Source organism: Heterocephalus glaber, unplaced genomic scaffold (genome assembly GCF_053883595.1).
Source record: "Heterocephalus glaber isolate CG9 unplaced genomic scaffold, H.glaber_assembly_v1.0 deba00001444, whole genome shotgun sequence".
In the NCBI taxonomy this organism is placed as follows: Eukaryota; Metazoa; Chordata; class Mammalia; order Rodentia; family Bathyergidae; genus Heterocephalus; species Heterocephalus glaber.
In genome coordinates, this window is record NW_028258297.1 from 30547282 (window position 1) to 30574331 (window position 27050).

Here is a 27050-nt window from a genome sequence, read left to right on the forward strand (position 1 = left end):
CCCTGCTGAGACCATGGCCCCCATCTGGGCACTGAGATGAGCAGTGAGAGGAGGCGGTGTTATCAGTGTCACAGAGCACACCAGCGGGCAAGTGACCTCGCAGCTGGGGCAGAGTGTCTGTGACAGGAGCACCGAAGGAGGGGTGGCTTTGGACCGGAGGACAGAGGACGGCTTCTTTGTAGGGTATTTGGCATCACACTAGGGAGGACTTCAGAGTCAGGTTAAAGGGACCAAAGTGTTCTCTCTAAGCCTGGATGACACAACAGGGAGATTAACGTGAAATCACCTCACATCCAGAGGTCCGGTCTGGGAGGCAGGAAGACCAGGGGTGGGGGACAAGCCAGACTCCAGTTCAGACCTGGAGTCCAAATGAGACAGACTCTGTAGGTGGCTTCAGGACAACCAAATAAGAACAATAAATAGCGCTAGCCTGACAACAAACAGTGCCCTGGAGGGAGGGAGAGGGAGAGAGAAAGAGAGAGAGATAGAGAGAGAGAGAGAGAGAGAGAGAGAGAGAGAGAGAGAACAGCAGAGGGAGATGCCTGAGCCCCTGCCAGGGGTCCACACTGGTTATTCAGCTTGTGGGGCAGCAGGACTCCTTGGCCACTCAAGTATACAAAAGACGACCCGCCTCAACTGTCCAAGGGATGGCACCTAATGCCACAGAGGGGAGTGATGGTCAATTTAATCTGCAGAGCAGAGAGCAAACCCAAGGGCATGGCTATCACTGGAGTCCAGGTTCGGTACCTGGCCTGTGCTCTTGAGCCGTGCCTTCAGGTTGTTTACAGCTACTGCCAAAGGGACAGCTGGAACAAGGCTGGACTCTTTGGAACTAAGCTGCTGCGTAATCTTCAGTCTTAGAACTGAAATAATTTGGAAATTGACAATAAATATTACATTGCAACAGTGTCACATTACAAGCACTTAGAACTCCCTAAAGTGCAGGTCCTGCCTTGGAACACAGTTTATACAATTACCAAACTATGAAGACAAAAGACCCAGGAAGTCCGTTTCTGTAGAGCTGAAGATGTAAGGGAAAGGAAGGCCATGCTCATTTCTTTCCATGTAACCCTGCAGTTCCACCGATCACGACTGATGTCTCGGTCTGTAAGATCAGGGTTCAAGGGTTTCATGGGTGTCTAGAGAGGCACAGTGAGTGGCCAGACTCCCCCTGACACGCAGCCCTGCTCACAGCTGGGAGGTAAGGCAGGGGGATGGAGTGATGAGTGACGGGGGACGTTGGGGGTGAGGACATTCTTGGGCACAAAAGACTTACACTAAAAGCACTACATCTGTGACCTTCGTGCCCACTCTTTGGATAAGTCTAGATAAGTCCACAGAGGGCAAATGTGCCTCATGACAGGCATGTGCCAGCAGCCACCTGCAGGAGGCAGAAGTGCTGGGCTGTCCCCAGGAGAGAGGTGCTGGGAAGCACATGGAGGGGAGGGGACACTGGGCCAGCCCGGCCCCTCAGTGCTCCCTCTGGCACCCTGCCAGGCCACGCCTCTCAGCCGCTCCCTCAGGTGGGTTTGCAGGCAGAGAGAAAAAACCCAGTGCCCACTCCAGAGAGGGTGAGGAGGGAGCTGGTGGGGAGCACGAAGGGGGAGCTTTACCGCCCTCCGGAGAGCTCTAGTCCTGCAGGAAGTACAGGGGTGGGGGAGGGGGAGGGCCTGCACTGTGGGTCCCAGCCAGGCCAGCACCCAGCGATGAGTGGTCATTCGCCCTGACCTCCCAGCCATGCCTCTTTCACACACGCCCCACTTTGGGGGGCAGCTGCAGCTTGCTGGGCCCTGCATGGGGACACAGACTGAATCTCCTGAGGATCCTGAGTGCTGGCAGACAGTGGGAGAGCCCTAAGGGCTTTTCTGTCCTTCTTCTCAAATTAAAGGGAAAAAATCAGACGGAAACCCCCCACCCTTTCTAACAGAAACTGGAGCCTCCGGGCAGCAGGATCTGTGGCTGCCCCTCCGTGGTGTGTGACACAGTGACAGGATGTGACAGAGCAGGGTGGGACCCAGAGTCCGCCAGGTTCGCTCACTCTCATGGGCCTGTGCTTTCCCAGCCTCCGCTCTGGGAGGCCACTCCTGGGTCCCTGCAGTCCCCCATCTCTTCCCCGTCTTTGGCCCACTCCAGGCCTTGACCTCCACTTGAACATTATTTCTGTATCCACTTGCTCACTTGCTTGTTGATTGGAAAACCTGCCAGAGAAGGTCCCTTGCCCGTCACTCTTGATGCCCTGCACAGTCCCTGCCTCCCAGTGAGGATCTGCTGAGTGAGGGGAGGGATGAGAGAGAGATGATGTGGAGCACGCTAGATGGGAAAGGTTGATGCTTCCTCCCTGGACAACGGATGCTTGTTTATGAGACCCTGCTCATCCCAGTGCTATAGCCGCACATCCTAAAGAGGCTTGAACTCTGCAGGAAATGCAAGTGAATTAAGTGAGATCAAATCAGAGGAAACACAGCAGGGCTCCCAGCACGACTGATTCCCAGAGGGAGCCTGCACAGGCAGCTCAGGTAGGGCATGGCCAGAATGTGCCGCAGCAGGCAGGGCAGGTGGGGCAGCCTCTGGGAACTGGAGATGCTTTCTCAGGAAAATCCAGCCTAGGAGTCCGGGAAGCACTTCCAGCCCCACTGTATTTAACTGGGGTGTGACCCTGCGTAAGTCCCCTCCTATTTCTCGGAGCCTCCATTGCCTCATCTGTAAAATTAGAGTGTGACAGGCCAGGTGTTTTGTAAGATTCCTTTGGTTTAAATGTCCCATGGTGCAAAGTCTGACATTAGAAAGTCAATGCTGAGTGGAGGGACAGTGGCCAGTACCCTGCTCTGTCCATCGCCCGTGGCCCTGGGTCCAGCTGCTGTGGGACAGGCCGAGCCTCCCCTCCTGTGAGTGCTGCCGTGGGCACACAGAGGCTATGCCAGCCTGGGGCTCCTCCACAGCCATGAAAGCCTACTCAGAGAGGGCAGGCGCAGTGCACTGCCCAGCAGCCTCTGTGACCCACACCGGAAAAAGGCTTCGAATAGAAAATGAAGGTCTTTCTGACCCTGCCAACAGCAGCTCAGGGAAAACCCACTGCCCAGAGTCCCAGCAGCACTCCCTGCTCCCTGGAAACAAGGTACCACATCCCACAGCCGTGCAGAAAAGTCTGATCTCGTGAGGTGGTAGAAGAAAGGTGCGTCGCCCCTGGAAGGCCTTCCTGGGCTAGGAAATGCCAGCATGAGGACCTTCCCCAGAGCAGGGTCAGCCTTCCAAGTAGATGCAGGCTGGACAGAGCACGGTCCTGTATGAGGAGACGGGCAGGCCTCACGGGCACCGCAGGTAGCAGGGCACAGGCATCGCATGACAGACAGACAGATGGGGCAGGCGTGCACTGGCTGTCCTGCAGACGTAGATTTTTACATTTATAAAGGATTACACATTAAGTGGTTATGCAGTACAAACACCTACACAACAGCCGCAGTTTTTCCTCCTGCCCTGCAAACCCTAAAATATGCGCCAGTTGGCCCCTTTTAGAAATTTTGCCGTCCCTGCCCTGAACTTCGGCAGAGGCCCCTGCTCCGGGTGACACTGAGTCCCCCTGTGGTCACTGACACTGAAGCCTGGCCTCTCCCCCTCCCGAAGGCCAGAGCCTGGACCCAGCAGTGATTGATTCTCCCTGGAGGGCTCTCACTCCCCTCGCCACCTGCCTTCCCTCCCAGTCACCGCCAGGGGGCGTTCTCCGTGGTCCTCTAGCTTCCAGCCACACCTGCTCTTGGACAGGAGGTTTCCGAGCCCTGCAAAGTCCTTGGCCACCCTGGGCCCCCAGAGACTCGGTGTGCTCTCCGTTGGGTCTTCCCCAGGAGGTACGACCCACCAGGGACAGGGACCCCATCCTGATGCAGAGGGGAGGTGAGACAGTGCTTGGCCCTCACCCAGCGTCTGCTCAGTCATTTCTGGAGGGGACCTGCAGCATTTCCCTGCCCCAAGAGAAGCCCTCTTTCTGCTCCGTCGCCCCAAACTGGGAATCTTCCATGTTAACTGAGAATAATGCAAATCTCATCTCAGCTCTGGGAAATCCCCCAAGGGCCAGGACTCAATTTCACCCTCCCCTCCAGCATGCGCCCAGCGAGACGAACCACAGGACTCTGCTTTTAAAGCAAGTGAAAGGCATTTTTCCTGCATCTGTAATTGCTTAGGGCTCAGTGAGCCTGAGCTTATGAACAAGAAAACAGTGCGTTTTGAAGAACGAGGAACAAAGCTTTGCTGTCCTCACACAGTGCAGGTCACTTAGGCGCAACCCTGCTTGCCGGGACCAAGCTGCTGGGGCTGACAGATTATCTGTCTAGAGAGGGCTCCCTGCCAGGAGAGCCATGAAGAGACATCTGGATAAAGAGCTGGGCTGAGGCCACTTGATTTAATCTCCCCAGGAAGGTAAAAGCTGTGGGAAATCAATGACCACAGAGAGGGGGGCGGTGGGAGGGCAGAAGAGCGGGCTCCTGACCTGTTAGCCTGGGGAGAAGCCACGGCATTCAGATCTCTCTTTCGCTAATTCCAAAGACAAACCACTATGACTGGAGGAACAGAGTGCAGCGATTTCCATAATCGGAGCAACAGGTGCACAGAGAATGCAGAGAAACTGCAAGCCGAGTCTGCAGGTGACAGGGCAGGTCCCAGGCCACTGCCCCCAGGAGGGAGGCTGAGGCAGCAGACCAACATGCCCACCCCCAGGACCCTCCGGAGCCACTGTGACTCCTTTTGTGAACCTGCTATAAGGTATCCTCTCCTTCACATACAACCAGGAGCCTCACATTCTCATTTCCTCCACTCCTCCCTGAACATGAGTATAAAATGGATCCCTTATAGTCTAAAGGTTCCATCCATTCAAACAGAATCAAACCGACCCACTTCGAGGCATCGGACAGAGCGGGGTGCTGCTCACTCTTCCTTTCTTAAGCCTAAAGGAACAGCCCTTCTGGCTGAAAGTGGCCGGGGGTCGGCTTTGTTCTGGTGGGAGGCTGGAATCGCTCCCAGTCCAATCACTTGATGCGCACTGAACACAGACACTGAGCTTGGAAGGCACAGAGGGCTGGAGGCGAGGCTGTGTGGAGCCGAGCTTTGGCAAGATGCCCTGCTTTTAGGCAAACTGCAAATCATAAATACGTAGAGTGCCTCTGTCCTTCCTCCACTTTAGGATGGAATGAAAAACAACACAGCTTGCCTGCCCAATCCTCCTGCTTCCTCCTCAGACTGGCCATTAACAGTTCTTGACTGGAAATGGCTTCAGGCATTCACAGACTCCGGCTTGTCCGATTGCGTCGTATTTAAATCCACAATTCCCAGACGTGGATTTAGGGGGTCCTCCCTCACCCATAGGGAGACCCAACACTCCCAGAATGAGCTCTGAGGACCCAGTTATTCTGGAGGAGCTGTGATGACAGACCTGAGCCCTCGGTGGCGAGGGTGTAAAACAGCAGAGAGCAGCAGAGGATCCCTCAGAGCTAATCCCAGAGAGAAACACCAGCATTTGCCACAACCGTGCGGTGCGGGGGAACAAAGGCATTCGTCTTGGGTTCAGCCAGATCTCAAGATGGCCTTTAAAGGCAACAAGCATGTTCTCCCTTCAGCCTTGCTGCCACCTTCCAGCGAGGAGACACTGCTCTGTCCCCTGCCCGCCACGCCCCAGGCCCTGAGCGCCAGGCTAGGCTCCCATGTGCCCTGCATACGGGCTTCGAGCCTGTGGTAATCGGGCTTGTTTCTGAGCACTGGGGGAGGTGTATGTACCGAGAAGGAAGGAAACCTGCAGAAAGGGGACTGTAGGGAATCCTGGGGGTTGGGGGTGGGTGCCTGGCTCACCGCTCCCTCCCATCCGGCTGACCGAGTGTCTGGTGCCCAGTCCGACGCAGTGTCACAGGTGTCAGTCACACTCAGCCCGAGACCTACAGACCCCCACCACACCGGGGCTCAGGGACCCACCCCAAAGATGTGCCGAGCAGGACATCAGCTTCCCAAGCTTTCTACCCAGACAAGGCATTTGCCCTGATTCCAAAACCAGAAACACCAAGTAACAAGCTCTGACTTAAAATTTCAAAACCAAAAGACTGTCGGTAGAAAAAGTAACACTTGCCTCAGCCAAGTCATATTTTATTTTGAGAGTAAAAATAAAGAGAATGAATTATCAGAAGGCTTCCTCCAACATCCTTAAAATGCTTTGTGAAGAAAGTTAGGAGAATTGTTTAAGGCGCACAGAAAAAGTCGGATCTGCCTTTCTTCTAGCACATTCCTTACCTAGATACAAAGCACCAACGTCACCCCCAAAACAGAGGCCTGGAATCATGGAAGCTGGAGCAGCCTCGCTGGGTCTGGGGCTCTAAGTATCCCAGGAAAACAGCACAACGGCTCTCTCATCCCTAAATTCAATAATTCAATATATCTCTTGAGAATATATCCAAATACTATCTGAACTACAGTACAAAAATCTACTCACCAGCCATAAAAATAATATTTTCCCCTCTACACAAATATAATCATGTGTAAAGCAAATTGGGAACGCATGGAGGGGGAGGGCTGCAGGATCCCTAGGGATCCAGCTATTTAAGGTCGTTTCTGTTTGGGTTATCCCTCTGCGGGGTATAGGAAATTGGCCACAAACACAGCCCTCTCAGGCGCTCACCATTCAACAGCTCCTGCGTCATGGAATGCGGTACTGGTACTTTTTAAAAATAGGCGACCCTGGGTGTCATGGAAAGAAGAGGAAAATGGGGGGGTGGAGGCCGGAAAGGGGCAGAGACACAGACTCCAGGGGCAAGGTGGGCTTGCGACCCTCAGCGGGGTAGAGACCCCGGCTCTCCTGTCACAAGTCTGTTTCCCGGCTGCTGTCCAGGCAGAGGGCATACAGGGACCTCCGCAAATCCACGCTGCTCTTGGCCTTGAGGTTGCACTTCTCCAGGGGGCAGCTGCCCCTGCAGGCTCCCGCAGAACTCTCCAGGGCCGCCCCGGACTTGCAGAAGGAGGCCTTGCTCCAGCTGGCCTTGCACCGGCCTCCCGTGTCCAGCCCAGACCCGCCGCTCTGGCTCTCTTGCTCCTCCTTCAGGGCAGCCCGCTCCTCCTGCTCGGTCTCTCTGTGGTAGAAGTAGTTGAAGTTGGAGACGATGACAGGGACGGGCAGGGCGATGGTGAGGACCCCGGCGATGGCGCACAGCGAGCCCACGATCTTGCCCCCCACGGTAATGGGCCTCATGTCCCCATAGCCCACGGTGGTCATGGTGACCACGGCCCACCAGAAGGCATCCGGGATGCTGGAGAAGTGCGTCCCCCGGCTGTCGGCCTCCGCGAAGTAGACGGCGCTGGAGAAGAGGATGACCCCGATGAAGAGGAAGAAGATGAGCAGCCCCAGCTCCCGCATGGAGGCCTGCAAGGTCTTGCCCAGGATCTGCAGCCCCTTGGAGTGGCGCGAGAGCTTGAAGATGCGGAACACCCGGACCAGGCGGATGACCCTGAGGATGGCCAGGGACATGGCCTGCTGCCCGTTCTGGCTGCCCCCGCCCCCGGGCTGCTGCTCGGCCAGCTCGGTGCCCAGGGTGATGAAGTAGGGGAAGACGGCCACGATGTCAATGACGTTCATGATGTTTCGGGAGAACTCGGCCTTGCTGGGGCAGGCGAAGAAGCGCACGAGCAGCTCAAACGTGAACCAGACGACACACGTGGTCTCCACGATGAAGAAGGGGTCGGCCAGGGTGCTGGGCAGCAGAGGCGCCACGGTGGGGCCGGGCCCGCTGCCGTTGGCACCCGAGGAGGGCGCAGGGGGCCGGTGGGGCGCCGAGGGCTGGCGGAGCAGCTCTCGCTCGTCCCGGAACTGGGGCAGCGTCTCCAGGCAGAAAGTGACGATGGAGATGAGGATGACCAGCACGGACACGATGGCGATGCCCCGCGCGGGTCCCGAGCTCTCGGGGTACTCGAAGAGCAGCCACACCTGGCGCTGGAACTCGTTTCGGGGCAGCGGCTTCTCGTCCTCCTTCAGGCAGCCCTCGTCCTCCCGGAAGGCCGCCAGCGCCTCGTCGCCCAGCTGATAGAAGCGGATCTCCTCCTGGAAGATGTCCAGGGGCACGTTGACCGGCCGGCGCAGGCGGCCCCCCGACTGGTAGTAGTAGAGGATGGCGTCGAAGCTGGGCCGGTGCCGGTCGAAGAAGTACTCGTTGCGGAGCGGGTCGAAGAAGCGGACACGGCGGCCAGGGTCCCCCAGCAGCGTGTCGGGGAACAGCGCCAGGGTGCGCAGCTGCGTCTCGAAGCGCAGCCCCGAGACGTTGATGAGGACGCGCTGGTGGTGCGGGGCCCCCGCGCCCAGCGCCTGCTCCTCCGCCGCGCCCAGGCCGGGGTCACCGTGCCCGTCCTCGTCCTCCTCCTCTGGAGCCCCCCGTCCAGCCTCTGGCCTCTCCGGGGGCAGCGGGGGCCGCGCGCCAGGGGCCGCGCCCCTCTGCGCGCCGTGCGCCCTGGGCCCCGGGGGCGAACAGGGCTGCCCCGCCGTCGGGAGGCTCGGGGGCCTTGGGGGCTCTCCCGCCGGGGTCGGCGCGCGGGCTGCGGGGGCCTCGCCCGCTCCGCAGGCGCTCACGGCCCCGCCGCCCTCCGGGGGCCGCAGCGCGATCTCCATGGCCCGGGGGCGGGGGGCATGCTGGGCCCTGCCGGGCTCGCCGCTCCCGTCCGCTGCTCTCCGCCGGTCTGGTCGGGCGGGCAGGGCTGCTGGCTCCCGGGTCCTGACGTCAGGCTGCCACCGCCTCGCCTCAGACTCTGGGCTCTGGCAGCCGTTACCAAGCAGCCAAAAGCCTCCTTCCCGCAGACGCCACCCGCGGCCTCCGCCCACCGCGCCGTCTCCGCCCCGCGCCCCCTCCGGCCGGGCTGTAGTCCCGCAGGAGGGCAGGAGGGCAGGAGGGAGCCGCGCGCCGAGCCAGGAACAGGTTGTACCCAGAGCGTGAACTCCCAGGGCAACGGGAGAAGGGGGCTGGGCCTGAGATCACCTGGGAATCTCCTGGGAAAGCAGATTCCCTGGCGGGCGCGGGCGAAGAGGCCAGGCTTGGAGCTGAGTGGAGAAAGAGGGTCTGACAGCAGCCCAGGACCTTTGTTTCTCTGGAGGCCTAAGGGTATCTGCTTTGGCGAGGCGGGGGAACTACAGGCCTGGAAATACGCATTTATATATTTATTTAGACATGGATTAATTTGAGTCATTTGTAAGAAAGTGGATGGTTCTTGAGTACTAAGTGAATTAATCAGGTGCAGGATTACAAATCACATGGCTTCTCCACAATATAAATAAAGAGCAAAATAAAAGAGATAGAAAACGAGACAGATTTTGTGGGACGGGGATGGAGAAAGAGCGGGGTCAGGAGAGGGGACTGAGGGGAGTAAAAACGGTGCAGTCATTCCGTGTGTACCAGCTCCGAGATGAGAGAGTGTAATTATGTATCACAGACACGTACTAGTAACAATATTACAACTGTATCTTGCAATATAACGTTGCTATACAGAAAAATATTAATTCTATATAAGAAAGAAATGTGTGCATATGGAGAGAGAGGAGATGGAGAGGAAGACAGGAGGGTCCTCTTCCCATCTTCCTGGCAACCGTCCAGTCACAGGGTGAAACCCTGCAGTGGCCCCTGCCCTCCATCTGGGAAAAGCCCAGTCCTGGCCCAGCCCAGCCCTCAGAGCCGGGGGCAGACCCAGCGGGGTCATACCCTCAGACACACCCTAGGCCCTAGGTCTCACCCACCAACTCCCTTGCAAACCCTACTAGGGGTTAAAAATCCTGCGGAGGGCTGATCCTCCTGGAAGCTTGGAGCTGGCAACAGCAGGAGGTTTGTGTGTGGCATCCAGATGGAGAGGTTCATGGGAGCACTTTACTTTGCACCTAGTATGTAGGGTTTCCAAGTGTCGACTCGCATATCATTCCTGCAGCAGCCCATTTTGTAGGTGCTGTTATTATCCCCATTTTATAAAAAGGAAACTAAGGCACAGAGAGGTTGACTAATTTGCCTCAGGTCACACAGGTAGAAAGGACCAAAGCCAGGATTTGACCCAAGCTGTCAGGTGGATGCCCTTGCTCCCTGCACTCCTCCCCTGCTGCAGAGATGCTTAGCCCTGTGTAGAGGAAGCGCCAGCTCCTGCACTGCACGGAGCATCAGGTTCCGACTGTAGGAGCTGAGGTCGTGTACTGCTGTTGTGGGCCAGGAAAGGTGAGTGTCTGTCCCTGCCCTGCCCTTGCTCCGGCAGGATTTTAGAGGGGATCAGTAACAAGGGACATGGCTTTCACAGCACATCTGGCAGTCCCAGACACAACTCTGGGTGTTGGTTGGTTTTAAATCACCATGAAGTGGCTGTATTTTTGGAGGTCTGATTGTATCATCTATTTTTATTCTTGTATATTGCTTGGGACTTACATATGTGGATAGCACAGCCTCTTGTCCACGAAGTGACCTGCCCATTGTGGTGACTGGGATACTTAGCTCTGGGCACTCAAGTGTTTTTGGACCAGCTGAATGTAGACACCTGCGTGCATGTCAGGGTTGAGAAGTCATGTGCATGCTGCTTTTAGGGTGTGCACGTAGGGCTGCTGGGAACTCCGTGCACATAAAGGTGTGCATCGTGTGTGGCTTTGTGACATGGTTGGCTGTCTTGCAGCTGTGCACGAATGAGGAAGGGGCACAGATGTGAAGGTCAGCTTGGAGAGGCCTCACTGGCTGGCCACAGAGATCCCATCCTCACCAAGTGCCCCCCCCTCTCCCACCCCTGCTCCACCCCTACCACGCTCTTTTGTTTCTGGGTTTTGTTGCTTTGTTTTGGCATGCTAGGGGTGGAACTCAGGGATGTGTGAATGCTGGGCAAGTGCTCTTCTCTGAGCTCAGCCCCAGCCCCTGCCTTTTGGTGGCTCCGAGAATCTCCTCAGGATCTGGTGTGCCCTGCTGAACTCCTAGAGGGTGAGATCAGAGACCCAGGACCTCTGCATCTTGTTTACCCCATATGAGTTCACAGGCGCTGCCCTTGGACCCTCCAGGGGCAAGACTTCTGGAGCTTGTCCTCCAGGAACCCTAGGGAAGATGGCTCTCTGAAGGACGAGAACGTGTATAAACAGTCCTAGAAGGCCCAGCTCTCAGACCGCCTTAACGTGCTGTTTCCTTACATCTGCTTCCTGAGCTTGCACTGGCTCTGCCAGGTTTCTTGCGAAATTACCTCCAGAGGTCACTTGTGGCAGCCATGGAGATAAACCGCTCAGATCTCCCTTAAGAACGAAGCTGGTTCTCAGGGCCGGGTGCAGTTAGCTGACAGGCTCAGCTGACCCCTCCTGCCCTTCCTGCACAGCCTCATCCTGGGGGCATCCTCTGTGAGACCTCCCGCCCAACCCTTCTTCCCTCTTTCCTTTCACAAGTGTGAGATCAGCACTGTGCTCTGAGTTCTGCTTCCTTTCCCATTCATTTTCCTTCTGTCACCTTCCAGTAACCCACTGCGTTCCTAACTCCATCTCTGTCTTCCTCCCAGAGGACACAGCAGATAGTTGAGATCTGCCTTCTCCTCTGCACATCTAGTCCTGTGCTCCTCAGCAGCAGAGCTTAGGCCTTAGGTTCCAACAAGTTCCCAGGTAAAGCTGAAGTGCGCCCTCCTCTCAGGCAAGGGCCAAAGGTGTCTTCCCAGGAATTATTTGCAATGCCTGCATGTGTCCCTGAGGAGGACACATGAGAGCTCTCAATGCAGGGAACTCTGGTCCTGCCTGACCACAGGAGGACTTGGACAGAGTGCAGAACCAATGAGAAGAAGGGAAACCAAGGGAAAGGGGGAGAGGAGGAGGACGAATCCTAAAGGCCAGCTTTATTGATCCCCTCAAAAATATTTATTGAGTTCCATGGGGCAGGACATTGTTCCAGGGCGCTGGTAATGTACTGATGTCCAAGACAGAATTATTTCCTAACCTCTCAGTGCTGCATTGTAGGGAAGCCCAGAGGCACGCTTTTATATTCATTTGAATGACAATTTTGAGAATATAGGGCCTGGAGAATATAGGGGAGTCTGGCTCCATCCTGAATGCAGGCAAGCTTCCCTGAAGTGGTGATGGAGAAGACCGGCTTTCAGCTGGAAGGTGTCTGTGCAGGGCAAAGGAGGGAGCGACGGGGCTGGTGTGGAGCATGGAGCTCGTGGTGTGGACATTCGGCCCCGGGGGACAGCTTGGTGAGACTGGCCAGAGAGGGGAACAAAAGAAGGGCCAGAAGGGCTTGCCGGGACCACACTCCGGGATCTTCCGGGACACCGTGTCTGTAGCACCTTCTTCCATGCTGCTGAAGCCAGTGCACCAGCACGCTTCCTTCTGAGCTTTCTGCTCTGCTTCAGCCCCTTTTCTCCTCCACTCCCATCAGAATGTATCTCCGTCTCTATCTTGGTGCTGTGCATGTATCTAGCTGCACATGCCATCTATAATGGTGTCCACCACACCATTTATCTATCGGCCCTCTGTCAGTCTCCCTCCTTACCTACATGCCATCTGTCTGTAACACTGAGGGAGATGGGGAGACAGATTAGAGATACAGGAAAAGAGACAGAGAAAATCCTGAAATCAGGATCATTCTTTACTCACCCCTTATTTTCCATGCAACACCAAACATGTTGCCAGGTGCACATGATTCCCTCCCTCTCCCTGTCTCCCTGTCTCTCTCTCTGTCTCCGTTTCTCCCCCACCTCCTTGGACTTGAACCCAGGGCCTTTGCCCTGAGCTGATCTGTACCCCTCCTTACTTTTTATTTTGAGTCAGGACCTCACTAAGTTGCCCAAGTGGGACTAAAGCTTGTGATCCTCCTGTTTCAGCCTCCCATAGTGCTGGGCTTATAGGCATGGTGGTCACTATACCAGGCTCACACTGTGCATCTCAATAAAGATGTGCAAAATGCAGCTGAACTAAGAGAAAGGAATTCAGCTGCTGGAGCAGGGAGGAAGGGGAAACTGAGGGATAGGAACAAAAGGTTATTTCTGAGACACACTAAATACTCAAAGTGAAGATGATACCTAATCAGAAAACTTTAACACTCCTTTGGACCACCAACTAGGACAGGTGATGAGTTAAATTTGCTCTGTCCCTTTCTTTAGGTTAAATATCATCGCACAGTCTTCGACTGCACAATGATACCAACTTGTGGAGAAAAACAACAGCTTGGTAATCAGAGTGTGTAATTTCAATCCTACTGCTTGAGACCCAAAGTTGCTATAGCTCTGTTTATCATGTAAGAGCAAGCCCAAAACATGGAGACTGCTAAGTTTTCATCCAGCACTGAGGTAAAGCTGCTGCCACTGGACAAAATCTAAAGGGATGGGAGAAGGCAAAAGCACGAGTTGGTTCTAACTATGCACAGCCTCGCCTGGTCCTGCGTGATGAAGGCAGTGGCACATGCGGGGCTCAGCAGCAGCCCACCCCATGGCATGGAGTCTTAGCCAGGCAGTGTGGGCCTCAGGGGTCAGGCTCTCCTGAGCCTGCTGTCTCAGGGAGCTCATCTCCAGGGCCTCAGCAGGCAGCTCTGGCGGAACCCCACCAGGTGAACTGAGTGGAGTCTTATTTTGGAAGAGAAGTGGACTCCGAGCTGTCTTCCTGCTCCCTTCTCCATCACTCTGGTGAACCAGTTACTCCAGATTATCCTCATCACACCTGTGCCCTTCACCTCTGAATTGCCCCCATTGAAAAGGGTAATTAAAGCCAACCGTGGTAGCACACGCCTATAATCCCACACTCTGGGAAGCTGAGGCAGGAGGATAGAAAGTTCTAGCCCAGCCTGGGCAACTTAGCAACTTCGTGAGACCCTATCTCAAAAGTAAAAAAGGGATGGAGATGTAGCTCAGTGCAAAGGCCCTGGGTTCAATGCTCAGGGTTAGAGTTAGGGTTAGGGTGAGGGTGAGGGTGAGGGTGAGGGTTAGATATGTGTGTTGGGGGGAGTGGTAATTAAACAAGGCTACCATTGTATCTCCTCCATCAGGAAATCTGCCACCCCTGTCTGGGGATGGCTTGTTTTCTCCAGCTTCCTCACACAGCCTTGGTCAGCATCTTTCTAAGGAAACGTGGAGGTGTTGTGAGTGGGCAGAGCACATGCAAGAGGCCCAGCCTGGACCAGGGAGAGCAAATAGGAGACTGCTCAGTCAGAACCAGTGAGAGTGCTTTTGTTTTGAAATAACTAAAGAAAATAAAGATAAACTTCCATAGTAGGTCTTTGGTAGGCTGGGTCTTATTGCTACTCCAAAGTGTGTGACTTTACCTTGTGCTGCAGTGATAGATGCTCATGCAATGAGAGTATCCATGAGTAGGAAGGTGGCGCTCCCTCTAGGTCCTCTTGCTCTGGGGCATTCCCTCCTGGGTCTGCAGCCAGAAACATTTTAATGAGGGGAATGGGTGTTCTTCCTTCCCTTCCCACTTGCTCCCAATCCAACCCCTTGGGAAGGAAACCCTGGGAGTGACCTTCCTTTTCTATTTGATGGAAGCACCAAGGTGAGGTAACACAAAACACCACGCAATACAAATACACTATGGGGAGGGGATCATTCGCCCTCTGGAGGGAGAGAAGGAAGCAGGTGGAGGAGGAAGAGGGGCCTGAGAGGTGAGAGCAGAGGGAGAGATTATGCTTGCCCTGACCCAGATCCTGAAAGAGACCCCTTGAGCTGTTAGGATTTCTGGTTTTGAAGGATTAAGAGAAGCCAGCCATTCACAAATCAAGGCTCACATCTGGAGCTTGGCTTTTGGTCTCCCCCGTCCCCCCAGATCTAATCCAGGAATGAATTCATTAATGGGTCCAGTGCATTTTCAGAGACCAAACAGAATGACGTGCTCTAAATACTCAGTGCTAGCAGGTTCATGGGGTGGGCTGCTCTGATTTTCCCTCCCCCCATTCCCTCCATCCCTCCAGGTCCCTCTGTCTTCCCTTGACAGACTGGGGCTCAAGAGCTACATTGCCACTGTTTATCTCTCTTCCTCCTCAAACATCTTACTATAGCACTTACCGGTATAATATGTGAATTTTGTAACTATGACTCTATAAACCAACAGCTTCTCTTGTGTTTAGAATGACAGATGTCTGAAGTGCTTGTTGCTCTCTCAGTAACAACCACAATTCTTAATTCCTTTCTGTTCAGGTGCCCAGACCAAGATAGACTGAGATGAGTATTTTATAGTCAGTGGGTTTCCTATTTTAATTATCCTCACACTATATAAGATGCACTTATGAGTGTAGGCTATGTATTAAGCTACATGAAGAAAAGTACTTTATTTAAAAGTGCTAAGCAAAACTAAGATAGCTGTTTTTTTTTTTTTTTTTTAATTTAAGCAGCATTGCTTTTAAGCCTGGAAAAAAAGTATGAGATCTCTACACAATTCACTCAGGCTAGGCAAAGATCTGGGTAAATGTGACAAAAGGTGAAACTTCTCAGCACCCAAACTTCTTTGATAACATACTTGTTGTGGCTTGCATCTAGTTGTCCCCCTAAAGCCTTATGCACTTATAAGTGTAGTTTGTGGAGCTGGCTGGATCCAGGGTGTATGATACTGGGATTAAAGGTGTGTGACACTAAATTAGTCCACTGATTTGAATTAGCATAGTTCTGGGTGTGGATAATGGGATAATGGGATAATGGGTGTGGGTGGCATTGCCCGAAAGGCTTGTAGCTTGGATGGAATATAAAGTGAAAGAGGGATGCCAGGCTCGATGGTGCTTCTACTGCTGTTGCTGCTGCTGCTTGCTGCTTACTGCCTTCTGCCTGCCCTGCCGTGGACTGTTTCTCCTCTCTGATACCCCTCTGCCATGCCACCCTGCCTTGGAGCCAGCCAACTATGCGGACTGAAACCTCTACAAACTGTGAGCTGGAATAAACCTTTCCTTCTGAAAAGCAGCTATGACAACACTTGTGCCCAGCACATATTGGGCAATCATGAGGCATTACACTAATAAGGACTAAAAACACCACAAGATAAAAGTAAACACAAAAGCCATCTTTTCCTGAGCTAATGTTATATCTTTTCCCAAAAAGGTTAAAGCAAGCAGATGTGCTTATCTAAGTCAAAGGGGTCTTTTGTAAGGCCTACATGAAAGAGCTTGACAGTTTACAACTTTAGGGTACAACTTTAGTTACAATACAGGTGTTCCTGGAAGATGACAAGGAACAAGATTACCTGGAAAATGTGTTTCTAAAATATCTACATTTGCCAACTGTGACCTTTTCCCACATCTTCATTCTCTTATACAAACCCTGATCTCTCATCCTGACTATGCAGTTCCTCTCTTGGAAAGCTGTCAGCTGTCCTTCCTGACAGTGTACCCAGCAATCTAAATAAATTCTTCTCTCTCCTGTGTTCCTTGTCTGTTGGTAAATTCCTTTACCAACCATGTCCCCAGTTCTCCATCTGACACAGCAGTGTTATTAGCCTTTGAGTCTATTTTTTCTCAATGTCTCCATCAAAATCAATCTTCTTTATTCTGATTTGGTAAAAAAGTTGTTTTGGTCATGCAAGAGGATTAAGATTCATGCCAGGGATTTAGCTCAGTGGTGCCACACCTGCCTCACAAGCTCAAGGTCCTGAGTTTGATCCCCAGTGCCAGGGGGAAAAATGGAGATTCAGCCATGATGTCTGTGTAGCTGGTCCTAAAGGTGGAGGCTGAGATAGAATGGCTTTCAAGGTGTGCTACTCAAAGTGTGTACCTTGGGCCAGCAAATTGAGGATCATGGGGAAGCTTACTGGGAAAGCAATTTCCCAATCCCTTCCCCAGTCATACTGGATTAGAATATCTGTAGACAGTCCAAGGAAACTGTTTTAACAAGCTCTCAACATAACCCTGCTGCCCACCAAAGTTAGAGAGCACTGTCCTACAGGGCCTACCACATGTGGGTGTCTTGTCCTCTGCTGGACATTGTGGTACATGAGGGATCTGAGGGTTGGAAGGTAAATTCTCTTGGATAAGGGCTTATAGTCTGGGCTGAGACAGGCTAGGCAGAGCCCCAAGAACACCTTTTACTCCTTATGATATTCAGCCCCAGTAGCCTCAGTTTCTTCATCTGTAAAATAAAGATGCCAGTGGTACCAAACTGCTCTAATTGCTCTAATATTACATGTCTAGCAAATCACAAGCTCAGTACGTATTAGCTGCTTTGTTGATGTCAGTGGGCACCATTTGATGGTTACCAAATGGATGTATCAACCTTAAATTCTGTGCATGAGCTGTCTGAGGTGACCAGTGCGGGGGCTATTTTTAGGGTGAAAGCTTAGGTCCAGGGGCCCCAACAGACCAGGCTCAGCTACTTGTCTCCAACTCTAATCAGGAGAACAGCAGTGGTGAGAGTTAATTAACATGGCCATTCTGGGAAGCACAGCTAAAGAGGTTCAAGATCTGAGTTCAAGGGGCTGACCAAGACCTTGGCCTTGGGGGGAACAAAAGAAAGGTTTGGGATTTGCCTAGCTGGCAGCATGGGTCATCCTGGTCAAGTTGAGTCAGGACTGGTTCTGAGAGCTCCTGGGAGAACCACATGAACCTGAGGAGCCATCTAGTCTCCATCATGAGGTGGCAGTCATGCAATGATGGCCCCTCCTGCAGGGGCAACCTCCATTCCGTCATGGGTAACGGCTCCCGCTTGGTGGGCAACCTCATCAGGCACCTACAAGGCTCAGTTTTTCCCAAATCCAAGGGGACTGTGGGCTTAGGACAATGACTCCAGACTTCTAGGCATCACTGGGGGGCTCCAGAACTGGGTATTGTAAAAGCTGGAACTCGGATGTTCTTACAAATCCTGAATGTAACTTCAGTTACTCCTCTTTCGCCATCCTAAATCTTGAAGGGGATGAGACACCAGACGCATTTAGGGCTGGTGACACAGGCAGGCCTTTCTTAAGTGTTAACCTGCCTATGTGAGAGCTACACCCAAGTTTAAAGCAATACATGAAATGAACACAAAATGAAGGTGGGGACGCCAAGCTCCATCCTGCTCTTAGCTACCCACTGGGCACCTCCACGTCCTGCTGTCTCACTCTGGACATCAGCGTGCGTGAACGAGGTATTGGCACTCTGAAAGCCTGGCCTCTCATTAGTCACTCCCACCTCTCATGCAGCAGGAGGCAGCAGGATTTCTCACACACAGCAATCATTTCTTTCTCTGGTAAAGACAGTAATCTTGGGAAAAGAAGGGCAATTATCTTAGCAGAATTACCAACCTTGCAGGGTGACATTATCAACTGTTGGAAATTACATGGTATTCATTTGCTGCTATTTTAATGTTTGTCGTCTTCTACTTCCCCCCTTCCCCAGCCCAGTGCTGAATCCCCTACCTTCCCACCTCCTTCTTTCTTTTGATTAATCCTGGGAAATAACTTCCTTATTTTTAGCAGGCTGATGCTCCTAGCAGGGATTTGATATTGAGGATCATAATAAGGACTTCCACACTTTCAGCTGGGGCTCAGCCACCACCCTTTGGATTTTCCAATGGTGCTTCAGCACGTCTGTGGCTGCCAACAAGGAAATGCCCACTGGACACCTGATGGCTGGATTCAAAGCTGCCTGGCTGCTCTTCCCTCCTTCAGGTTACTCTACTAGACTGGGTGATATTGAAAGCCAGTGACCAAATGGTGTGAGCTTGCTATTGTAGAGCCCAGGAATAAGACAGGGTTGCAGTAAGGGTGTGTGTGTGTGAGTGTGTGCGTGTGTGTGCATGTGTGTGGACTTGAGCTGAGATGAGGAAGGGGTGGCTGCTAACACCAAGGTGATGTGCTGACCATGACACTGGAAGCAGGAAGCCACGGCTGGATTCTCACTCTGCATGTCTATTACTTACCTTATTTGGGTAAGTAGTTTAGCCTATCCCAATCTATTAACTTTTTAATATATGAAATGGGGACTACACCAATGAATTCATATGTCACAGTGGATTCATGTAAAATCCAAACTGCATTTGAACTGGGGCTATTATTGTAAAATTGAAGAATACATTTTGGTCTTCAACCTCATTTCTTGGCATATAACTGTGAAAATCCTTGGGATCTTCAAAGTGAGGAATCTTGCTGTATGCTAATGAGTTGGCTCAAGGCCCGCAGCCCCTAGGTGGTTTCCAGAGAGGGACTGCGCAATGGAAAAACAGAAGCAGGAGTAGAGGGGTTGAGGCCTTCCCATTCAGCTTCCAACTCTGGGAGAAGTGAAGAAGTGAGGAGTGAGAGGTTAAGTTGATCACTAGTGACCAATAACTTAATCGATCATGTCTGTGTAATGAAGCCTCCATAAAACCCCAAAAGAATGGGGTCTGGAGACCTCCTAGATAACCAGACACATGGGGGTGCATGGAGCGGGTGCCCAGGGAGGCCTGCAGGCTCCACACCCCTTGCGGCAGCCCTTGCGGTGAGTCTGTCTCTGTAATATCCTTTATAATAAGGGGCTGAGTAAATATTTCCCTGAGCTACTCTGGCAAATTAATGGAGCCCATGGAGAGGTTGTGGGACCCCAGATCTGCAGCCTGTGGGCCAGAAGCCCAGGGAAACAACCCAGGATGTGACTGGCATCCGAAGTGGGGCTGGAGGGGCAGGCTTGGGGACTGAGCCCTAAGCCTGGGGCATCAGAATTGAGCCCCACTGCTGAAGACCTGCAGGTGGGGGTGAGGAAAACCCTACCACACTTAGAATCAGACGCAGTAAGATGGAGCGTAAGACTGGGTTTGATTTTTTTCCCTGTATCTTCAGAATTGTTTCCACAGTAGTTAACATTTCTTGAATTCCTATTATGTGCTCAATCTTGAACTATGCCTTTTACGTACACATCCTCCAAAACGACCCTGAGAGGTAGATGTGATTATTAGTCCTAGTTTATAGCTATGGAAACCAAAAGTTGATCCGATTAAGGAGGGTGTTGAGGCTTCTCGACTAGTAACCGGCAGAGCCCTGCTAAGTGCTGGTCACTGTGCACCGTTATTAAGGCATCTTCTCTCCTAGCTCTGTTCCTCTTCCTAACCTTCTCCTCCCGTGCCCTTGGTCTCCAGTGATGAGTGCCTGGTAGCCCGGAAGAGTTCCCAGGCCTTTTCCTGTTATCCCCGAGAAGTCTCCAACGGGTGCGAGGTCCAGCATCTCATCTCGACCCAGAGGCAGAGATTGACACGTGGGAGGCTGGGGCAGCCTGGTAACTTCTCAGCCTACACAGCGCCACCTGCTGGCTCCCTTCTCCTGCGCAGCCAGGTCTGTGCCCTGGGCCAAGGGGAGAGGGAATGCTCAGTGGAGGGATGCTCAGGAGAGGTGCTTCCTAAACTGGGTTCAGCCTCAAAATAGCAGCCTTCGTGGATGCCAGTGGCACCTTCCAATCATTAGAAATAAAGGAGGATCTGGTTTTGAGCCAGAAGTCACAGTTGCCAGAGCGACGTCCGGGCCAGGTCAGCTCTTACCCTGTGCTGGGTATTTCTGAAGACCCAGGTGCAGCCAGGAGCTCCCCTCCTGGGAACTCTGAGCTCTTGACCTGTCTCCCTCTCTGCATGCAACAGGAAGCAGGAGGCAGAGTGGAAGGGGAAGTCCTCAGGCACACGCTGTCTCTGGATGTGAAGTCAGCTCTGCAGAACGTCCTGGCCGTTCGACCTTGAGGAAGTAAGTCGCTTAGTTTTCCTGTGCTTCCATCTCCTCATCTGTAAAATGGGAGTGATAATAATGGTGCCATTGGGAAGGTTCATTGAGTCGACATCTGTGAACTGCTTAGGTCAGTGTCTGGCGCATTGCAGGCATGGTATAAGGGTTTGTCAACCAATGAAATTTAAGAGTGAGGTACAGCCCATGCCAGGAAGAAAGCCCAACCCATTTCTCCTGAGGAAGACTCTCATTAGAGCCAACCAAAGCCTCGGGAATTTCCTGTGGATTTGGGTAGTGTGGTAGCAAAGCTGCGAGGCAGATGGAAATCTCACGGCCCTGGAATAGGGCAAACCTGGGTGTATGCGGCACTCTACCATGTGCACTGTGAGCTCTCTTGGGCCTGTGACTGTAGGACCCCAGCTCCCTCCTCATCATTGCTTCCTGGCCACGGAGGGACCAGTTTTGTTCTTCTGTGTCCACCCTGCTACCTTGCCACAGGCCCAAATGCATGAGGGCCAAAGATCATTGGTCAGAACCTTTAAAATGGTGAACCAGAAGAAATCTTTCTCTTTATAAGATGATTATATAAGCATCGTGTATAGTGACAGAAAGCTGACTAACTCACAGGAGTTATTATTTTTCTTTCTGTACAAGTTGCTAGGAATACTGGTTTGTTTCCTACCAGTCTGTCTGTCTTATAGACTCTGCTGATTTCCTGGGCTAACTCCTGTAGATAATGGGTTTGTTTCTTGGGCTCATTGCCGCAGGTTGTGGCCCGAGTTCTACTTTTGTGTATGACCTGGCTGTTGTCTGCTGCTATGTTCAGTCTCTGTGTAGAGGACTTGCCACCTCTATGGACCTCACCAAGCTGCTGGGTCTCCACCTTCACTTCTGTTCTCTCCTCCCATGGTTTAATTGGGTGAGGGGATGAAGGGAGAGGAGGAAAATAAAAAGAAGAAAAAGCCTTGCTTGATCATCTGCACTTCCTAATCTTTCCTTACCTGTGAATTGAGGCTCTTCACCTTACAGGGCAAGAATTTCAGGTTTCTGGTCTTGGATTTCTTTGTGATGATCTTAAGGCCTGAATGCCCTCCTGTAGAAAGGTATCCAACATCTTAGTCCCCGGGGACACATTTGAGGCAGTGGTGGAACCATATGAGATGGGGTCCTTAAGGGGATGGGGGGTCTTCAGTTTGGCCCCAGTATTGTTCCAGGTCTGGGCAGTAAATCTGGACAGATGCAGTTCACACCTCCGTCCACTGGAGGCACTCTTTGCTCCTCCAGGAAGCGCTAACTCCACCATGGCTGTTCATTCTACTTCCTTTCTACCGTCAGTTCTCATACAGGCACAGATGCTGCCTCCAGACACTGTTTCTCTGACCCTACTCCTGGGCTTTCAAGGAGTTTGTGGAACTGGAACATAGCTGGTGCAGACTGTGTTTGTCAGGGTCTAATCAGAGAAGCAGACCCTGCAGGACACGTGAGTCATAAGAGCTGGTTGTGGGTCTGGCTGAATGGTTTCTGTGAGGCCGTTGCCATCACTTCTGCTGCAAGAGCTCAGGGCCCTGAGTAAGGGCAGCCAGGGGGAAAGATGGTGCAGGCGGGAGAGGGCAAAGACCAGCTGAAGCCACAGGAAGGGTGGAGCCAGATCACTTCTCCAAACCGGCAGGCAGCTTTCCCTGCGGAAGAAGCTGACACCCTCCGCCACTGAGCTAAGCACTTACCTGCCCAGGACACAGAGAGGCTGGAAAAGGGTCCACAGGAAACTGGGATGAGTGCCCTTGCCTGAAGCAAGAGCATGAGTCGACAGACAGGGCAGTGTGCGTGAGCCACAGCTGCACCTGCCCCGCCTTGGGAGGGTAAAGGGTAACACGGGAGCAGCTTCACGTCTGGGCTTCAGATGTCGCACATGTCTCTAATCCCTCGCAATAGCTAGAAACACGACAAGAGCAGAACTCCAGGAAGCTTAGGTCGGCCTAGCCAACTTGCCCTGTTACAAAGCTGCTGCAGCAAGTGTTTGAAACCCTAGGTGATCCCCTGAAGTGGGTTCACATTTTCACTTCTCACAGCTCAGATAAAAAAGCGTAATGCTTTTGTAATTAAAAGTTTCTTTTATGAAGTATTCAAACCCCACAAAGGCTTCTGAAAGTGTCTCTGATGTCCTCCCCATCACATCTGAGCATTTATTTAAAGTGCATCACTGAATTTATTAACTAATTATTTTTAGATATCACGGAGGAAATATGTTGCTCCACTGGCCTAATGTCCTAGGCCAAAAGGGACAGAAATTCAGTCAGGTGAAGGAGAAAGTCACAAAGGCCATCGCTGTCAGGGAGGCGGAAGTGCTGGGAAGCGCGTGCCAGGAGGAAGTCCTTCCGAGGACGAGGATGGGACCCTGGCCTGTGTGAACATGGTGGCTCTTGCAGCTGAGCCTATCTGTGAGGCCCTCATCTGCGGATCTGGTGCTGCCCCTCTGGAAGACAGACCCATGTGGCTTCGGCTCTTGAGAATCTGGACTCTTTCCCCTCTCTCACCTCTTTTCTCCTCTGTGTCTTCCTCTTTTCTCTCTTTCCATGCTGACACCATCTGATATTTTGCAACAGAGAGCTAAATGGGAAGTTTAACCAGCATAGAAGTACTCTATATATCAAAGAAAGAGGGAAAAGACACAGGGCGACAGTAGAAAGCGGAAGTCTAATAGCAATTTACTTTCCCTGCAGGCTGCGGTTCAGCTCCAGACTGTGTAACCACCTTGTGAGAAGACCTGTTCACCCTGACCCAGTCTGAGGAGGCACAGCCTGGAGAGGGGGAGAAAAGGCCAAAGCCCCCACCCCACTCTAATTCTGTGTTGATTCTGGTCAAGGCCCTTCATTAATGAAAGGCATTAGTTTTGTTTCTCAAAGAAAAACAATTTTAGATACTAAGGTCGTGTGCAACCTTGGCTGAGGGTTGCTGCCGTTCTACTACTGACAGAGCATTGCTGCAGATGGATTATCACTGCTGTCAAACCTCCCAACAGGCTCTTTCTTTGGACAGCTTTCATCAGACCTCTGAACCTTCTCCTACACCCATTTGTGCAAGACCTTGTCAAGTCGGACTTTTTTCGGTGCAGGGGATCAAACTCAGGACCTTCCACTTGTAAGGCAGGCACGGCGCCACTGAGCTAAATCCCGGCCCTTCAAGTCTGATTTTAGCAAAGAGCTCACGCCCTCAGCATCCCTCACCCTGGTGTCTGGGGAGGCCCCTCATCCTGTGCCAGAAGACATCAGGTTTCCCTGTCCTGAATGCACCCATGATTCTTCAGGTCAGCACAGCCCGGGTCCTGGCCCTTGCGCTTCTCCGTCATTTTCCACCCACTGACCTCACCCTGCCTGGGCGAAGACTCCCGCTTGGCCACGCTGCAGGTGACGTGAACCCTAATCTCAGTGCTCCCTGCAAGATCATACTGAGTGGTCCCGACACCCCAATACCTGGATGGTCCTGGACAAAGTCCTTCTTGCCACAGTTTCACAAGTGTCACTGAATGTTTTTTTCTGTAACATCCCCAAGATTTTTACTCTAAGAAGCCTTTCCTGTAACCCTAAATGCATCCCTGGTCTGCATAAAGTTAGTTTTTGGGTGGGGGTGACTTTTTCAATGTCCAGCTTCTCGGTGGCCCTGAAGAAGAGGCCTCAGACCTACGCTGGACGAATGCTGAGGTGCAGATGTCTGGAGAGTGCATTTCGCCCCAAGGACTACAGTTACCACAGCAAGAAGCCTGGGCCCCGTGGAGGTGGCCAGAAGCCCTGAGCACCCTGACTCTGGGATTACGTCTTTGCTCAGAGTCCTGTTTCGCTCCCACACCCAGATGAGACTGGCTGTCTCAACTTTCCATGGCACAGCGACGTAGCTGAAGATGTGACTAAAAGCATTTGCGTTCTGTGGGCCTCTTGAAGGCAATCAGGGTGGATTTGGTTTGTCCGGGTCTCCAACACCAACTTCAGTGCCCAGAAAGCAATGCATCTTTGGTGTTTGTGGAGTGAATGAAAGGTTAGCACAAGGGTTAGCTATGCCGTTTTGTCAACAGCAAAGACCTTCAAGCAGTACTTCAAACCAATGCTTTCATAATTCTCACAAACTAGCTCACAGATCTAGAATGTGTCACATTATAATATTAAATATAACATTAAAATATTGCATTTTATGATTAAACAAAATAGGCATTGTAAATACCAGGAAAAATGCAAAGAAAATTAAAAAATCTGTAATCACACCATCCAGACAGCCATTGTTACCTTTTTGTGATTACGTTTTTATTTATAATTATTTTAAAATTGGAATTTTCTTACATTCTTTCAAATATTGCAGTGCTACATTTGTAAGTTTTTTTTTCAGTGCTAAGTATTGAACCCAGGGCCTTGTGCTTGCTAGACAAGTGTTCTACCACTGAACTACACCCTCGGCCATTTTAAAATTTTATTTTAAGGCAGGGTCTTGCTAAGCCACCCAGGCTGGCCTTGAATTTGTGATCCTCCTGCCTCAGCCTCCTGGGTAGCTGAATTATAGCCATGCTCCACCCACTGGGCATTAAGCATTTTTAAAGGAAGATTTTTAAAGACCATGTGTCATTATTCCCGACCTGTCAAGGACACTCATTAGAGCTGAATGCACCTTTTATCCCAAGTTCTAGAAGCCACTAGATGCTGACAAGAACTACCTTGACCCTGTCCCAGCCGAGAAGGAGGCAGATTCTGAGCTCAGGTACTCTGAGTCCCCAGGGCCACCTCCCCATCAGGCGATCTCCCCAACTTTGTATGGGCTCCTTAGAGTCTGGGTTAAATGCACACCCCCTGCTTTGTTCTCTGGTCCTTGAACTCCTGGCCCCACGAGGCTCACTCCCTTGGTCCACTGTTCCCTCCTCTCCCCCCCCCTCCCCGCCCACAGTCCTGCAGGTGCTGCTTGCTGACTACCTGTAGCTCTCCCACCCAGGAGACCCCCATCTTGATGGCGAGGGGTTCAACTTCCAAAACCCAGCATTTCTTTTTTACCAGGCGTGTTATAGAAAGACAACCCAAGGACCCAGTGGCCACAGACAGAAATGGGCCTCTTCATCCGAGGGCTCCTCCTTTCATGAGGGGAACTTCAGGAAAGAGAGAAGGCAAGGGTGAGGGAAGGGGCCAGTGGCCTCTCTCCTGTCCCTGGTTCCAACTTCTGGGGCAATGTGGTCAGCTGAGCGGCCATGCAGTGCGCACATGGTAGGTGGCAGGAATCCTCCCAGAATGCTCAGCTGAAGGGGACCATGAAGCTGCTCCATGTAGGGTGTGCCCTGATTTATGAGATAGACAGAAACCCAAAACATCTGCTACTGAACCCCAAGGAAGACAGGGTGAGGAATGGGCCCTCTTCTGTTAACAGGATCCCCCCTGATACCCTGGGCCTCCAGTCCTGGCCAATGAGCAGCTGTTGGTGACAGCCAGCCCTGATACAATGTATCTGTGCATAGAGAAGAACTTCTCCAATGTTAGGGATTTGGCTCTGTTTTGCCGTACACAGATAACTTTCTCTTTTTTAATAATCTCTCAATTGTCCTTCATGATAACCAGAGATAGCATCTTTACTGCCCAGAACTTTCCCCAGCACCTCTCTACCTTCCAGCCTTCCCTGCACCAAGTTCTCCCCAAGCAAGACCATAATTCACTCAGACATGACCTCGACCCTGTGCAGGTCACCTCCTTTTGCACTGCTTAATCCGCCAGAGGCAGCCACAAAAATGGACGCATACTACTTCTGAACTCTCCAATGGCTAACTTTTCCCTTGTACTACCCACTCAGCAAATGAACAGACCCTACTCCTATGTGTTCACACACACAAAGTTTGCCTTCAAAAACATAACTTTAAAAGAGGCAGCCACCTCAGAAGGCACTCAACCTGTGCATGGAAAAGTGTGCAGGATGTGCTCCATCCTGCGTCACTTGCATGTTTTCTGTGAGTGTTCTGTCCACAGGATGTAGTCCTGCCCCGCTGGCCTTGAGTTGATTAAATGGAGTGCCTGAAGGATAAATAGCCCCAAATAGAATGCATAACCTTCAACAGTTCTTTACTTTCCCTGAGTGTTGAAGCCTCAAAAAATAAAACTCAACTAAAGATTAAACAGGCAAGGAGAACAGTTACAAAGAGGGATAAAAACACTGGAGGCATAGAGCCAGCTTCAGGCAAACTTTCCAGGACCTCCTCCAGTTCTGGGTTCAAAAAGCCCAGCAGGTGTTTGCTTCTGCTGCCCTGTGATCGAGTCCTGTTCCCATATGGAAGAGGGTGGTCATGCCCACTTTGTCCCATTTCTCTTGCTCCCGATCCTCTTCAGAGGCTGTTAGCAAAGCATGTATTCAGAGATCTCTCTGTGGACTTCCGACTCTCCCCCCGGGACTGGAGAACCATTGATCTTGGTAGCTTTCATTTGCCAGAGTGGCACTTTCAGAAACTTTTCAGAAGAGACAAGCAAACAACACA

General features: G+C 52.1%; 1 protein-coding gene and 1 long non-coding RNA gene across 2 annotated transcripts; one reads left to right on the plus strand and one right to left on the minus strand.

The window, feature by feature from the left end:
• Window positions 1–6104: 6104 nt before the first annotated feature.
• Window positions 6105–8932, minus strand: Kcna5 (potassium voltage-gated channel subfamily A member 5). Its single transcript, XM_021248133.2, has one exon. It carries the CDS (start codon window positions 8621–8623, stop codon window positions 6830–6832), a length of 1794 nt encoding a protein of 597 aa, XP_021103792.1. The 5' UTR covers window positions 8624–8932; the 3' UTR covers window positions 6105–6829.
• Window positions 8933–13891: 4959 nt separating this feature from the next.
• On the plus strand, window positions 13892–24873 carry LOC110346644 (uncharacterized). Its single transcript, XR_015452356.1, has 4 exons — window positions 13892–18550; window positions 19993–20185; window positions 20485–20584; window positions 23284–24873. It is a non-coding gene; the product is annotated as an uncharacterized LOC110346644 (long non-coding RNA).
• The last annotated feature ends 2177 nt before the right edge of the window (window positions 24874–27050 follow it).